This window comes from Solea solea, chromosome 16, assembly GCF_958295425.1.
Source record: "Solea solea chromosome 16, fSolSol10.1, whole genome shotgun sequence".
Classification (NCBI taxonomy): Eukaryota; Metazoa; Chordata; class Actinopteri; order Pleuronectiformes; family Soleidae; genus Solea; species Solea solea.
The window spans coordinates 12,114,461-12,131,356 of NC_081149.1; the positions used below are offsets into that span (position 1 = coordinate 12,114,461).

Consider the following 16,896-nt stretch of genomic DNA (forward strand, 5'->3'; position numbering starts at 1 on the left):
TCTGTTTTTTTTTTTGTTTTTTTTTGTAGAAAGGGATTCACTTCTCAGTGGTTGCTCCTCGAAAACTGCCGGCTCTGAGGTCTTTGTTTGAACGGGCATCTGTAGGGGGAGTAGTTGAACCCCATCCAGACTACAGTCAGGACCCCTTTCACATGGTCCTAGTCAGAGGCATTTCACTTCCTGGTGAGTAACTGTTCTTTTATTGTGTGGGCAGCCTTTGTGTCCTGTCCAGTCTGTTTGATTTTATTTAAATAGACTGCTTTTGACTGGAAGGGAAGTGTTGGCAGTATTTATTGTTCGATAGATGTTTTATGTAAATAAGCATCAGTTTTGTCTTTGTGGTTCACAGGTAAAGTAGATAAACTCCTTCATTTGTGCCTTTATAGATAGCACGACCATCAATCCAACTACTGCTTCGCAATCTTCAGCCTATGTTCAAAAAAACACTCTGCTTCTCAATCTTATTATAAATCTCTGTCAAAAAGCCTTTAATAAAATTGCTTCAACTTTATGCCACACTCCAACATTTGACATTAATTCCGTTAGTAACAAGCTGGTGAAGAACGTTTCATCAAATTGCAACTGTTTTTGTCCAATCTGAATGTAAGCTAAAATTCTTGCTAATAGTTTACCAAAACATCACAACATTATAAGTAGACACTGGGTTGTCAGTGCTGTGTGTCTGCTGGTTGTGAAGTTTGTCTGTCCACATCAGATTGAATAGACAGTCGATGCAAGCTAAATTTTTTCTTTTAATTTATGGGATGCTGGTGAGATTATTTGTTATCTTTTAAGAGGGCTGCAAATGTGAATTAAAACGATAGGGAATATTTTTGAAACATTGAACAGTTGTATCTGTAACACTATGCATAATAGTAAACACATTTTTATTGTCCATATTGTAGCAGCCATATTGTGGTTAGCTTTTTATCTCCAAATCCCCTTGATGGGTCTGCTTTTTCTGATCCTTAAGCTGAAAATGACAAAAGTAAAGCTGGTATTAATGTTGTTAATCTCATTCTGTTCATATTTTATTGTATGCGTTTCTCAGAGAAGCTACTAAATTGCCCTTTTATCATGTTTTCACTGCGTCACTGTAACACTTATTGGCTGCAGGCTCCTCTATGTTTTCCAGATTCTTTTTAAATAAATTCCTATTATTTGGTTGGAGTATTCTAGAGGCTAATTTCACGTGTTAAATCCTTCTGATATACAAAAAATGTCACACAAGTCAAGATTATGTAGTTTATCATGTAATGTCAGTTTTAACAGTTATTAGTTAAATAAAACATTTTTTGAGGTATGCTCATTGATTACTCCTACACTTTTTCATGAGTCTCGATAATATTTTCTTCTTCTCCTATAATGGAGTACCATTGTTTTGTTGTTGACATTTGTGAACTGTGTAAAAAAAAAAAAAAATATCTAAACATCTTCTGTTGTTTCCAGTTTCCTCTGGGCCGCTCAAACCTGTCCTCCCTCAGTCATTGCCTGTCCCATCGCAGCCTCTCATTGTACCTTCACAGCCCACTCCACCCATTAATACAGCCCACCCTTATCAGGTAATGTGCAAGAAGCCATACAGCATAAGGCTGCCTGGAGACTAATTCTTACCGCCTGCTTTAAATAGTATTTATGGATACAGTGTTTTACCCTGTATTGTCTTCCTTTTCATCTGCTTGCTCACAGAGTACAGCCCCCATGACTGCTGCTCAGGTGGCTGCACAGATGGCCGTTGAGGCAGCCAACGTCCAGAAGAGTCGCTGTGAGTTACCACTGGTCTCTGTGGGCATCTGTGAACAGTTTACGTTAGCCAATGTTTTATTTGCAGTGTCTGTGTTTACTGTGGTGGTGTCTGTATTTTTAACAGCAAAACCTAAACCAAAACAAGTTGTTTCATTGACTCACCCAGATTGACTTCTGATAATTGGATCTTTGGATTAGTTAAAATTCAAAGTATTCCAAAAATAATTGCACAACCAGAATGCATTGTTTTTGGGCACAGTAGCTCATAGTGTCTCTTGGTATTAGTTTTGTTTTCAAATGTGGCATCTGTTCTGATATTTGTCGGATTCTCTCACTCCCCCTCTAGTCCCAGGAATGGTCAATCAAGGTCCCCCATTCGCCAGTCAGCCAAATATCCCATCAGTCCCTGGAGTAAAGCTCAGTCAGCCAAGCATATCAACAGTTACCACAGCAACGCAGCCTATAATGCTGCAACAAGGTGCTCCCAACCAGCAGCAGCCAGTCCCACCCCCAGGACAGCCTCCACCCAATCAGCAGCCACAGCAGCCGCCTCAGCAGCAGACCACAGCCAATCAGCCCACAGTGCCTTCAGTGCAGCCCAACATGGTAAGTTCTGACAATAATCAATTTGAAAAACCAATACATTTCAATACACTAAGGGCCATTTCACATTGTTTTTGTTTTTGAGTGTGTGTGTGTGGTCACCAGATTCTCCAAAAATACATATATAAGACTTATACCCAGCATGACACTTTGTTCATGCACAAACGCATACATAACTGTCCCTATGTGCTCTTTCCAGAACCTTATTTCAGCAGTACTTCAGAGAAAATATCAAATCCATGTTCTCAGTTTCCTCCATGAAAAAGACGCCACATTTAATCAGCAAGTTAAAACAGTGACTGACATATGTTCAGTTAACACACGGGACATGCATGCTTGTGGTGATATCTTGTGATATTACACGATTTGTTCCTTTTTAAACGTGAGATTGTTTCAAATAATGGAATAATAGTCACATACCCATATGGTGTTGTAGTCACTCCGTATAGCCGAGTGTCAACTTTAAACACTTTTATGCCACTTTCTCTCTTTGTTTCCTTGCTGAGGCACTGTGGAGGAATAACAGCACAATGTTGGAATTTGTTCTAAAAAGACAGTAAGGTTAATTTCGTAAGCACAGACAGCTGTCGAAAACCCAAACTGGATTAAGGTTCTGTTGGATTAAGGTTGAATTATATTAACACTAAAAAAAAAAAACATATTAACTTGCAGTGCTGATTATTAACGGACACCAAAAATAATCTGTAACCTAATAGTTTATTATGTCTTCATACCAATTGCTACCATCACCATCATTTACTTAATCCTAGCAGATGTAGCTGCACTCATCGCTTATCTACTCCCCTGAGCTGTTGACTGTGCACACTAAATGCTGTAACAGAAGTAGATTGAAATTGTCAGTGATTTCTACGTGGGTCCTTACGAATAGACAGTGTGAATAGACAGCAAGCCTGTGTTGAATTGATTTAAATTGTGTTTAATTGTGAACATGTTGGCATTCTGTGGAGTTTAACCTGCTCATAGCACTCAGTTGAAGACCGGAGTACTTATTCTCACCCCCTTGTAAAAAATCAGTCTGTGAATGAATGAACGATCAAATGTAAGTGGCCCTGCTCGTGTCTGGAGCCGCACAACTAAGACTTTGCTCATCTGTGCTGCTGCTGTATCACCAGCAGCTTAGCGGGGAGTTTGCAGACTAACGCACTGTCTGAAGTCTCATATCAAACTAGTGAATTTTAAACATTAATGTTACTATCAGATCAAAATGTCCCCAATTTCCCTCGAACATCACAGTGATACAGCTACTGTTTTCATATTGGTTCATTATTTTTCTCCCAGTAGCAGAAATGAGCTTTCTAATATTAAATGATGTTCTTGTTTAGTTAGCTCTACAGAATGACAATGATAGTATTATTAACACAACGGGAAACCTCATTTAATCTGTGTGTTCATCCTATGATTTGAAAACTCTACTTTTATGTCTGCCTTAAACAGCATATGTAGACTACATGTAACCACCTCCTCTTCATTGTATTCAACAGCCTGGTGTTTCTGGACCTCAAAGCAATGCAAATCCAATTGGACAGCAGCAAAACATTGCCAATAAGATAGTTGCATGGACTGGCGTTCTGGAGTGGCAAGAGGTAAAACCACAGAAAAATCAGATGTTAAGTCCTTTTTTGAGGGGAAATGTCAGGAAAGCTGAAAAGAAAGCAATAAATGTTATGTTAGGAGGTCTTTTTCTTTTATTTTTTTTTTAGATCATTATAGATTTAATTCCTTACTAACAGTAATGACATTTGAATTTCAAGTAGTCCACATTATTGAAGAAGAAGAAATGGCTAGCCTTGCCATGTTTGTGTGTCTGAAAAATCTGCCAGTACTTCTGTAGCTCTCATATTAATGTTACGCTGTCAACACAACATTTAGTGCTTTAAAAAATGCAATAATTAATGCAATAATCGCGCTTTTATTAATCAATATTGGTTATCTTGTACAGAAATTCCATCCAGTTGCAAATATAGTGTCTAATATATATTGTGTAAGTCTATGTTGGCAAACACAAAATAAGAAACAGGAGGACATGTGTTAATTAATATTAACAAAATTGGATTTTGTTCCTTCACACCATTTTAAGACTGTAACCAGCTGCTAAACAGCTGCGTTGTTTACAGTGACCACACATCTAAGTGTGTAGCATGTATGTGTTCTTTCAACTCTTGGCAGTAAGGTGAATATTTCTTAAAACTATTCTTTTAATTAACTTTACTGGCTTGCTGTCCCAGCTGTACATGTGCATGTAGTAGACAGACAGCACGACTACACAGTAAAAGGTATGGATTAATTTCCCTTTTGTCATTGATTATTATACACTGTGATTAATTGCACATGTCCATTGGCTAAACTCAAGGTCAGATCAATGTAGTTTACAGCTGCAGTGCTGAGCCAGGAAAATGGATGTTAATGGATTTCATGCGACAGTCATGAGTCCTTCAAGTGTTTGTGTTTGGTGACACACTCACTGATCAATCTCCTCTGTCAACTCTCTTCCTCTCTTTTCTGTTTGTCAAAATTATTTAAGAGCACGAAGCTCAGGAGACTCTTACATATTGTCTATGTAAATGTACAGTCGCAAGCAACTAGAGTGAAAAGATTAGGGGCATGCAACATTGCTCTTAAACTGCCGTGTCCTCTCCAGTTAACTCATCAGGTTTTAATTGCTGATTCTTCTTTGGACTAATTAAAATGTTGCAGAGAATTGCATTACAGACACGGATATTTATTTAAAGAAGTGGTTGTTGGATTTATTAAATAGAAAAACTCTCACAAAGCCAACCACGAATGCCAACTCTTTTGGCTGGAGCTTGTTCTGACTACAGTGTTATCAATATGGTGCATTCTGTTTGGCTGAATTTCAACCTGCTCATTCTGGAGAGCTTTTGCTGTCTAAAATATGGTGCAACCAATTTAAGGTGGTTCTGTGAAAACAGGACTGTTTATTTCACTGCTGTCTTTCACTGTTGCTGCAGCAAGTGTGTCTGAAGAGAAGGCTTAGCATAATGCGTTTGTAATAGACCGCACAAGGACAACCATTGTCTGGACTGATACATGACTGATTGATCATTGATCACTTATTGATGCTCCATAGTTGAACAGCGCATGGCAGTTTTCCCAGTGGGATTGTTGCATTGACATGCTTCAAGGGCTGTTCCTTTTTTTTTTAATTTAATTTTCAACATTTCAACATTGATAATCTGCATGTCTCTCCTCAGCAAATATTAAATGTCATGGCCAGATTCAATGTAAACAGTAACATTATCTACTCCTGTCACCAGGAGTTGGACGCACCTTGATATCCTGTACACTTTTGAAGGAGCTGAGAGATCACATTGACAGTGTTTTAATCAGTGATAGTGTAGCTCTTAATCCTGCAAACCAAAAAAAAAAATCTATGGTCTCAAGACCAGAAAGTAGAAGCAAAGTTGCACACACTCTTATGTTTGCCTCACACCTCTACATTTAAAATAACAGGCTTTTCTTATAAAAGCCCTGTAAGACGGTGAACACAACTCTTGGCAGGAATGTAATAGGTACAAATAGATCCCAGCACCAACCAATGTACCCCATAATCTGGCAGTAGCTCTGCAGTTATAAGATGTATTTATAGGGAAAGCTTAAGAATCACTAATTGCCCTTTAATTACTTGCGAGAAAGTAAAATATTGACCACAGGGAATCCTGAGCCTGAGGTTTGAAAATGAGTTTTGATGTTGTGGCATCTTGGTAAAGCGTTTCCATTCAAACAGTTAAAGATTTAGTATTGTAACTTGTGCTCAGTCAAGTCTACACATAAGATGATGATAGAGTTATACATTTTTGCTGTGACTTTGTTGCGGTGGGGTCTTGTTGCCATAGCTACATGAACCTTTTCTCTGTTCAACCTTTCCAATACGCAGTGTCAAAAACTTCAAACATTTTTTGTTTGAAGTGTTTACACAAGGAGGCAAAATGTTAATGTTGGACGTTGTGACGCATCTCAGATGTGGGATTTGTTGCTACATTTTCATACATCTGTAAGAAGAATGCGAAGAGATTGTACTGTGGAGGGCAGCGTTACACCTCTCGGCGTACAGCCTGCCGGAAATTATCAGAAGAAGAAGAATTTGCAATTATGACTTCCTTTCTTTGCCAAGCACCATAGTATTTAATGTATCCATAATTTGTCTCTTTGGTTGCCCTTGTGCTTAAACTATTTATGACGTCAGTTAAAGTTTACAATTTAAAGCACTAAAAAGTGTGCAAGATATGTACTTGTTTTTTTAAAATGAATTCATTGTATTTATTTTTATTCATATTCAACAGACAATACAGATACAAAAGCACAAATGAAAAATATATAAAATGCCATAAAAAGTACAAGTTGAAAGGGAATTGGCTGAAGCTGACACTTGTTAACACTATCCCCTCTTACCTAAAAAATCAAATCATCACATAACCTGGTTATTTCAGCAACAAAAGAAACATTAATTTCTCAATTTTTGTCAGTCCTAGTCAGTCCTGTCATATATCCGTTAACTCCACTATAGTATTTATTGCAAGATTAAATTATTCTTATCAAGTTGTGTGAGTCTGTTTAGTGTTTTAACATTTTCAGAGCAAATATTTCACAGGTTCACTCCTCTGACCGACAGACAATGAGTTTGTACATTTGTCTTTGGTTCTTCAAAGAAATAAATTTCCTTTTAGGTTGATTATATTGACTTCCTCCCATTTTAAAGAGCTTCTGGTGAAGCTCAGTGGTAAGTGTCCATTTTTTAGCTTTGCACATGAATTGCACTGTATTGTAATCTACAATCTGGATAAAAAAAAAAGAGGATTTGTTGGTTTGCAGTTTTTCTTTTCTTTGCATATAATTCATATTGCTTTGAGTTGAACCGCTTCCTTCTTTTGGAGTGTATTTTGTCATTCTGCACCTTCTCTCCGCAGAAGCCTAAAGCCTCCTCGATGGATTCAGCCACCAAACTGACGCGGTCTCTACCATGTCAAGTGCACGTCAACCAAGGAGAAAATCTGTGAGTAACTGTCAGTTGACTGAAACTGATCTATAGGGGAGGGATTGGTTTAAACACCTGATGAATAATTGCCATGCTATTTCTGTTTCTGAACAGAAACACAGATCAGTGGCCCCAGAAGCTCATCATGCAGCTGATTCCACAGCAGTTACTGGTGGGACAATTTTTTTATGAGCTTGTTTTAATGTGTGAATGTATTGTGTGCTGACAATCATTTATGAATGCTGCATAACTAAGTCCTCTCTTTCTTGTTCATTTGTAGACAACCTTAGGCCACCTCTTCAGAAACTCTCGAATGGTTCAGTTTCTCTTCACTAACAAAGACTTGGAGTCACTGAAAGGCCTTTACCGCATCATGACCAGTGGATTTGTAAGTTTTCAAAGCATGCTACCTCTCTCACAACCTCAAATGTGTGTATACATCTTTCAGTTTGCCTCAATCCATTTTTCATGAGCAACAAATGAGTGCAGCTCCCCCTTCTGTCCAGTAGATGGGTTGAACGTGGAGTTGTGATGCAGTATTGTGGTAGAGACTCCAGAGGGGGTTCCAGGGTATACATTTTGTCACATTCAGCTTGGTGATAGGATTTGAAACATGCTTTACCATCAGTACAAATTAACTTAATTGTTTAGTTTTCATTCAGTTCCAGAAGGGGAGTTTTGTCAGTGTGGTGCATTGTTAATAAGGTAATAACACTGAGAAATTGCCGTGGCTGAGCTCTGCCTCTTTGCCTGAACTTGATTCACGGTCCAGAGAAAGCACAGTAGGAATTAAGTTAATACCATTTGCATTTAATTAATAAAACCTATATGTTTGATTGGTGGAAAAGGGGCTCGGGAGTAGGTTATGTCCCCAAGCCAGACCCCAATCCCATAAACATGTGAAAGTCCCATTTCAAGGTCAGTCTGCTCTGTGACCCCTCCACAGGCCGGCTGCGTCCACTTCCCCCACACCACTTCTCCCTGTGAAGTGCGGGTGCTGATGCTGCTCTATTCGTCCAAGAAGAGAATATTCATGGGCCTCATTCCCAATGACCAGAGTGGATTTGTCAATGGAATCCGGCAAGTCATCACCAACCACAAACAGGTCCAGCAGCACAGAGCGGTGAGTAGTGATATGAGGAGGAGGAGAGCAAGGTTTGTATATGTGGAGTGTGGAGAACAAAAGGAACTGATAATGAGGGGGCATTATAGAGGAGCACCAGGGAATTGAGGTGCATTGTTTAAGACATTGAGGTGCATTGTTATTGACATTTCATTTAGTAGACCCAGTATCTTCACAGCACCTACTAATGTCTCTCACTCTGGATGAGGCTAATGGGGTTAGCATTAGCTGCAACTGCAACATTAGCTGACCACTGCACACCCACCTCATAATCGCTGCTTAAGAGAGGGAAATGTATGTCGATATAATACATCCAATGCTCTTTATGTCACATTTGTTTCCAAATACAGAATCCGTTGCTTTTTGGAAATTGTTAATGTAATACATCAGAGCTCAATTTTCTTTTTTAAAGAAGAAACTGACTAATATTGTTTTTTTTCTCTTGAGACTATAACTGGTCTCATGCAAAAAAAGCAAAACATAAGTAAAATCCTTTAGTTGCACTCTGCAATCTCAGCTATAAAGGGAAACTTATCTTCATGTTAAGTGAAGGTCTTGCACTTGACATAATGTGCTGTGAAGGTGGCGTAATCACAAAAATGATTATTATAAAGTGTCCAACAGAAAATAAATCTGTAGTAATTCTGGTAATCACTTACAAAGTTATATAGTAATCCTCAGGATTTGGCTTGTTGGAATAAGAAAGTACATCACGTACATTCACGGCATGGCCCCACATTCCAGATTTTAACATTACATAAGATAGTATAGGAGAAGCGATTCAGTCACAGTTGTATGTTGTAGACATAATAGGGACGTATAGAGACGTGGCCTCTCCTTCCAGCCAGAGTTCATTACAGGTTAAAAACACTACTGCCTCGTCCTCATGGCAGTGGAATTTCCCTTCCCCTCCCTGCTCATCCTTATCCTCAGATTTTAAATAGTATCCTCTGGATTAGCCGTCTACTCCACTCCAGCTTATTGCATCCAGTGGTGAGGGGTTCTGCATCGCTGTGAAGCAATGCAGCGTCCAGTCACAGAGAAGCAGCATGCCCCAGTTTAAAAATGATGCCCATTGTTGAGTTAATTAACTTTCTTGTCGCAATCTGCTCTCATCAGCGGCAGTAGCACTTATTTACTCACCCTGCTAATTTTATTTCTTCGCAAAAACGCATTAGCCCTATATGTAACTTTGTGCTTAAGTGAATTAGGGCATTTAGAGAAAGCAGAGGACATGGAAGTGTAGAGAAGGTTTTGTGTTTTCCACCTGTTGTGTAACCACACATTCCGTGCTGCATTGCTAATAGGAGAAGCACAACAGCAATCTAAACATAATTCATATTTCACTTGTAGGACTTGGAGTTGAGGCTTTTCTGTTCAAAACAATAAGATTGTAATTTCGTTTGTTAGAAGAAAGACAAAATAGAATGTTTTGCTTGAAAGGTGATAGGTTTTAAAACCAAGGTGTTAATGGGTTAACGGCAAGAGATAAATCACAATCAACTGTTACTGTTGGTCAGAAACATCATCCCTGGTTGTCCTGTATAGATTTAACTAGATGAAAAACCTGGTGTCTATCAGACACAAGCTCATTTCTGAGGAACCTGCTATGTTTAGGGCTAAGATGTAAATAAGATAAGAGATAACGCTTCGGTAACGTTGTCCAAATACATGGAAGTCAGTGAGAGTCCTTAAAAGGATAGCTGCGCAAACCCGTGGCTGTGTGGGGGTGGTGGTGTTAATAATTTGTGCTTCATAGGAGAAGCAGTGAAACACTGCAGGTAATTTGAGAGCGCTGCTGCCAGTTAAATTATTTTTGCCATTTTTGCTGTCAATAGTCTGATATAGTATGTGATTTCTGTGTTTTCTTATCCCCCTCAAGACTATATAAACAATGTGAAAATAGTATATATATGTTTTTAGAGTCTGAATGTATACGGGCATGTGTCCAGAATTTGTTTGCAGAGTTACTTTTGTTCCTCTGACTTGCTTTACCTTTTATTTTTATTTTTTATTTTTTTTTTTATTATTATTTTTTTAAACCTTCGGGTGTGGATGGATTTTGTACACGCATTTTCACACTTAAGATTAAGTGCTTTAATAATAAGTCGCCAGTTTGTTTTAAAACCACGGTAACCAAAATAGCAAACACTTCAGCAGGAGGTGCTTGAAATTAAATCTCCACTGGCTTGTCGTCATCATGCTCTATATTTTTGAATTTGCTTCTCGTTTGCACAACCACGGACAAAAGAAGTCGATATGCAGATTCAACCCAAAGCTCTTAATGTCCTTTACATAGAAAATATCAATTACATGCTACAAATATGTTGGCAGTGACTGCAGATTATGGATTCGGTGCATTTGTGCAGAAATAGCAAGATTACATTTGTAGAATTTATTAATTTATTTTGATAAAAGGGCCGGTCAAAGAGTTGTTGGTTCAGCTTTTAAAATGGGCATGGAAAACATTGAGGCGCTCTGTGTAAATATTCCTGCTGTCCTTACTGCCACAAAGGAAATGCACCTAAAGCTGTTTTATTGCAAGTGATAGTGGACAGAATATTTTGCTAAACTACATTTACATAAATCTCAGTTATGTAAATGTTAAAATGAGGCATCAGCAGTTTGAGTGAAACACATTAAGTGTGTATCTTTGTAGTACCTCATTCCTGGGCTTACTCCAACAGTGTTATATGGAAGCACACTAACGGTGAAAGCACCGGAGTCCGCAGTACCCACATTTCTGCTTGAGCCCGAAGGCAAAGATTCATAAGGGGAGGAAGTCGGCGGTGTATAGAACTGCGACTAACGACTATTATCGATTATTAGGATTAGTCGATAATCGGATAATAAATCACACAATTACTCAATGGCGCTCTTTAGCTTCCACTTTTTCAATTTAACTTGAGGTTGTTTTGGGCGTGTGCTAACTAACAATAACAATAAAGACAATACAAATACTTGATTCTAAAATATTCCTTTGAGTAAACATTGCTGCTGTTCAGGATACCTCTACAAAAAAATTAATAAAATGCTTGAATAATTATTTTTATTTAATTTTAATCCAAGGACTGGTACAGTGCTTATATAAAAAAATAAAATAAATAAAGCATCCGTTTCAATAAAAAGAAAAGAAAAGTGCATTTTCCATGAATTTGTTCACAGTGTTCTGTAGTCTACAGCAGCCATACCGCTCTGATGTTTATCTGACATCTCCCACTGTTCACTGCACGTGTGACTCCCAGCAGAGATATGTCTCACTCCGTATTAATAAAAAAGAAAAGGATGTTGTTCAGGTCCACAGTGTGAAAAAGCCATGTGGTGACGTAACCGACAATTAACTTTGTCAGCAACTCATTGGAAATCATACACATGCACTCATCTGTGTCTGCCGGATCAGTCCAGTCCAATCCAATTTTTTTTTTGTAAAGCACTTAAAAACAACCACAGTGGACCAGATCAATCTACAACTGGACAAATGCAGACGTCATGGGCAAGTCTTATATACTGAAGTATGAATATGTCTGTTCTTTTTCTGGAGCACTCCAGACCAATATATCATGTCTGTATGTTTATGCTATTTTACCTTTTTCACCATTACTCCAAAGCATTCATGGTTAATTAATGATTGTTTAGAAAATCTGCTCTGTTGAATCCGTGCTTCATTTATTTTGTGTAATTTTGCGGTGGTTGTATGGTTCAGGTCTCCTGACCCGAGATATTCTCCTTTCCTTTGTGTGTTGTCATGATGCGCTTGAGCATTGTGTTTAACCACAGTCACCTTTAGCCACATATTGTTCTGAACACAGGGAAATAAAAGAGTTCATGCTGGGCATTTAAAGATGTTAATGAGTATAGAGGTGAGGCAAAGAAGTACTCGAGAAGAGGACACATGCCGAGTTGGTTAATAAAGGTGGTTAGCTCTCCAGTTTTCGATGAGAAATGCACTTCCTGCTGTTTTTAAAGTCATGTTTCTATGCAGCAGCTGGGTGGTGCAGGAGGTCCAATGCAACCAAGTCAGGTCCCGCCGAACCAGAACTTCCTCAACAGGCCGTCTGGTCCCATTCCTGTCTCCCATGGCAACGTCCAGCAGCAGGTAGGTAAACTATATCAGTGCTGGCATGCCTGCCTGTGTTTTCACATCAGTTTCCCCTCTTACACTGCCTGTTGTTACTTCCCCGACTGGTGCCCACTGATTTCTGCATGTCTGACTGCTAACACTCTCCTCGGCTGTGATCCCCACACACTCTTCACCACTCTTCCTTCTCTTCCTCCTCCTCTTCCACTCTGATCTGTCCTGTGTGCAGTCTGTGGTGGTGGGCATGCCTGTTAGTCAGGTTTCTATGATGGAGGAGCAGCAGAGGCAGAACAACATGGTGAGACACACATTAGCCTCTTGTCATACAATCAACATGTCGTTAGGGCGGCCACTATAATTTATATACATGTGGCCTGAAATAGTTTTGATAATCAAAGTCTCACTTTTGGTCTTGAGTGATAGTTGAAGAACAAAAAAAAAAATTGTCTCTTTTATGGACAGAAAATAACATTCAAACTGATCACATGTGTTATACCTGTGTTATTTGTGCAGTGTCTAAACATAAGGTTGATTTACATAGAAACATTGTTTTACTTCCATTATATTATAACATGCAGTATTGTATTTTGTTTTTGATTTATCTAAGATAAGTAATGTGGATTTAAACTTGTTTTTTAGTCTCAGATAATTGTCTTGGCTTCATGGCTCGTCAAAAATACACAAATCAGCCTCTATGTGTTAATGTCCTGGCTGAATGGTGTACGTGTCAGTCATGAAGCGGGCGAACAGCTAGTTTTCTATGGGCATGTTTTTACTTAAACGCTCCTCTTGCAGCATGCCACTGACACAAACAATGAACTGAACATGTGCATGCATAGGTTTGTGTATCTTGTTGAATTCAAAGTGTTTGTCATGATTGTGAGGTGACAGGCTTTTGAAAACAGGAGCACACAGCTCTCGTCACGATACGATGGTTGACATGAATCTCTCCTGAGGACGTGATATTTTTAAAAGGTGGTGCACATTAGTGTCTTTAAAATCAACCATAAGTTGGCAAACACCCATTTTTCATATAGATTTTTTGTAATTATATTCAAATACCTGTAATTTAAATGTGAAATAGCTGAATATCTGTGGCCAGAACTCACATTTAAGTAGTTGTCTTAAATACACATATTCTGGTGTTGGTTTTGGTTGATTCACAGGTCAAAGACCACACTCCTGTTTTTAAATCAAATTCTCAAAACGCAGTTTTATTCCTTGGCTTTTGGCTCAGCATGCCAATTTTGCCTAAGCTTGCCTATTTTAATCCATGTCTCCTTTCCTATTGGTCTTAACGCTTTTATTATTTTAATGTTTCTGTTGGTTTTAAGTTGGTCTTAGTGTTTTCTTATGTTGTTTTAAAATAATTAAATGAATACATTTGAATTGGAAAGTTAATGTCATGTGCATGATTTTGCACATGCATCAGCGTTGATTAAGTTGTTTGGAAATGTTCTGTGCTACAAACATAAGCAACAAACTAAACACTGTATCGTCACTGAATGCATTAATCTGTATTTGGGCGACATGTCAAGTAACATTATTGAACAGAACTGTGATGTGACCATACTTTCTGAGTATGTGATGTGATGTAACTGTCGGGCACTCATTCAGATGACAATGAGAGCAGCAGGACCAGCAAACCAACAGCCTCCGGTCAGTGGGGCTCCACCCAACCAGGTTGCACAGAGTGGACAAGCCCCACCACAGGGTCCCATACTCCGTCTCTCAAACCCAGGAGCCAATCCACAGCTACGCAGTCTTCTCCTCAGTCAACAGCAGCCGGTAAGAATTCAACAAATGATTGTGTGACTGAAGGACTATGTGGTAAATGAGTTTTGTCAGAGTTAACACGTCTCACCTGTCTCCGTGTTCTTGCAGCAGGGCGGGGTGTCTCACATGCCAGGCATGATGTCTCACCAGGGTTTAGGGCCGCAGTTGGTCCACTCGGCACCAGGAGGGGGGCCTCAAATGCAGAGCCAGTGGAGGCAGCCGTTGGCAGGTCAGCAGGAACCCCCACAGATGTGGAGGGGTGTGTGAAACATGAATTCAAGTCAACGTAAAATCTCAGAATATGGCTGAGAAAGCACTTATTAAAGGGCAATAAGGTCGATAAATCTGAAAGGAAATGAAAACACTGAGCGCTAGGGTAAGTCAGTCACCCAAAAGTTAAATATAAAAGAGCTTTTTGTGCTGTCATTGCTCTTATTTTATTTTACTTATTTAAAAACTTGCTTGAGTTAGATGTTTAGTCCCAGTTGGCTTCAATTTGTCAATTGGTTTGGTTTACATTGATTTAAGAATTGTTTGCAGGAGTTCTATTACATACAATATATATTATATTGATTTTGAAGCTCCAGAATTGGGCACTGAAGATTGATGGTGGTCTTTGTGGTTGCCAGACTATGGTAACATTCAAACTGCACTGAAGACGAGTAACAACTAGTGACAGTGGAGATTGATTTCCTTGGGCCTCTTGTCAGACTCTTCTAAGTGGTTTGACAGGTTATTAATACTTAATCTTCTCAAAACCTTTTTTCACTAAGTTTGGCCCCCTTGTCCACGACCAGTGTTTGCTCCTCAGGTTTAGTTTTTCAGTCAAAATAATACAGACATCTATAATGTCTTGGTTGATGTTAATGTAGGATGTACTTTAGATTTTAAATAATGCTACAAATTTTAAATTACCTTCTAATTAAGTAACTAAAGTGTTTAACAATTAAGTTAACAGCCAATGCAATGGCATTTAATCTCTGAGTCATAACAATGATCTCTTTGACCTTTTCTCTTTAGTTTTATTCCTAAAATTGTAAAAAAAAAAAAAAAAAAACTCCCTCCTCATAAATCTTGTTTCCTCTCTTTACACCACTTCCATCCCTCCCCGTGTGCAGGTCCTGTGATGATGTCTGGAGGTCAGAGAGGAGCCGTGCCCCAGCCCGGGATGCCTCAAGTCTCCAGTGTCATGGAGGATGAAATCCTCATGGACCTTATCTGATTGAGTGTCGAGGACCGAGAAACAGGACTTTCAGTGAACACTTGGCAGCCATTTGCCACTTCTGACACATACATCCACTCTGTTGCTTTATTACCGCGAATGGTCGACATAATTAATGAACACATCATGAGTAGTATCTTCTGTGTTTTTTTATGAGACTGAGCAGCTGAAGTTAATTAGGGGCAGACGATGTGCATTAGTTTTTTATGTTAATGATGAAACCTGACATCATGCTAATCCTCCATGCTACATACTGGTTGGAGCCAAATCACTGGAACCGGTCAACTATGTGACGCTTCTGGAGACTTAACGCTGCTTTCATTTTTACTTTTTTATCAAGTAAATATAGGTTATTTTGTTTCTTTTTGCTGAAATTTTCCTTTTTTGTGCCCCCCCCTTTTTTTGTTAAAAAAATGTAGATTAAAAAGGAAAATAAATAATGGAAGAAGTGATTTATGATTAATGGACTGTCGACATGATACGAAGGTGATAATGTTATGAGCTTTGTGATAATCCAGCCACAGTCCTGCCTCCTCGTATGTGAATGCAGCGTGGATTCTTAAGGTGAGAAACACTGAAATAGACTTAATAATAGATTGTTCTGTGTCTTTTTCTGCCAGAAAGTGTCACAGTGTTAATTTTAACTACTCCAATATGTTGTGGAAACATAGAGCGCCCTTGTGCCAAGTAGTCCTACCAGATGGCATCAGTTGGCCATGTTTCCTCTGGCATATCATACAGTCAGGCTGACCGCATGTGCACATGACTCCACATACAGTATATGCCAACAGTGTCCTTTTTGAAAATGCTCCCTCGCACGTACACGCACACACACATACACACACATGCCATACCTGCGAGTTAAACCCAGCACGCCAAACAAAATGCCCTCCTGCATGTACCTGGTGGTGACGTGTGTAGAAACTGCAGAGCTAAGTCTCCTTCGTTCATGGGGAGAGCAAAAGCACCTGAACTTCGTTCAGCCCTCACACACGTGCTCGTGAGACATTCACGTATCAGTTTGTGCAGTCCCCTCACATACATGCACACTTGGACACTGTGTATACACACTCTTACCAACAGGAAGTGATGTCAGTCCCTGTCACCTGGGAGACAGAGACGGTTGCTAAGATACCATGACAGTGGGTTCTTGTTTCTGAGCTTTTTCTCAGCCCTGCTTTCACATTGACTCACACAGACAGACACTAGTCCCTCAGTGGCTGGTGTTCATTCCTCCCATCCCTTTATCAGTGGCTGGCCCTCATAGCTGGGCTCGGCTTCACTTTATCTTTCCCCTTCTCACTCTCGCTCTCTCAATCTCCATCTTTATGTCC

General features: G+C 39.2%; 1 protein-coding gene across 9 annotated transcripts in view; it reads left to right on the top strand.

Moving 5' to 3' along the window:
- The window catches only part of med25 (mediator complex subunit 25), a 19,235-nt gene extending 3,221 nt beyond the window's left edge, over positions 1-16,014 (top strand). The window contains exons 7-20 of one of the 9 annotated variants that reach the window (XM_058654212.1): positions 30-183; positions 1,450-1,562; positions 1,690-1,765; positions 2,093-2,352; positions 3,852-3,953; positions 7,296-7,381; positions 7,478-7,535; positions 7,644-7,751; positions 8,310-8,486; positions 12,469-12,582; positions 12,794-12,862; positions 14,182-14,352; positions 14,449-14,599; positions 15,459-16,014. In XM_058654212.1, the coding sequence (XP_058510195.1) occupies positions 30-183; positions 1,450-1,562; positions 1,690-1,765; positions 2,093-2,352; positions 3,852-3,953; positions 7,296-7,381; positions 7,478-7,535; positions 7,644-7,751; positions 8,310-8,486; positions 12,469-12,582; positions 12,794-12,862; positions 14,182-14,352; positions 14,449-14,599; positions 15,459-15,562 (1,743 nt within the window). In that variant the 3' untranslated portion in view covers positions 15,563-16,014. Of the gene's footprint in view, positions 1-29; positions 184-1,449; positions 1,563-1,689; positions 1,766-2,092; positions 2,353-3,851; positions 3,954-7,295; positions 7,382-7,477; positions 7,536-7,643; positions 7,752-8,309; positions 8,487-12,468; positions 12,587-12,793; positions 12,863-14,181; positions 14,353-14,448; positions 14,600-15,458 lie in introns of all 9 variants that reach the window. The other 8 variants (XM_058654215.1, XM_058654214.1, XM_058654216.1 and 5 more) reach the window with 8 other exon arrangements.
- The last annotated feature ends 882 nt before the right edge of the window (positions 16,015-16,896 follow it).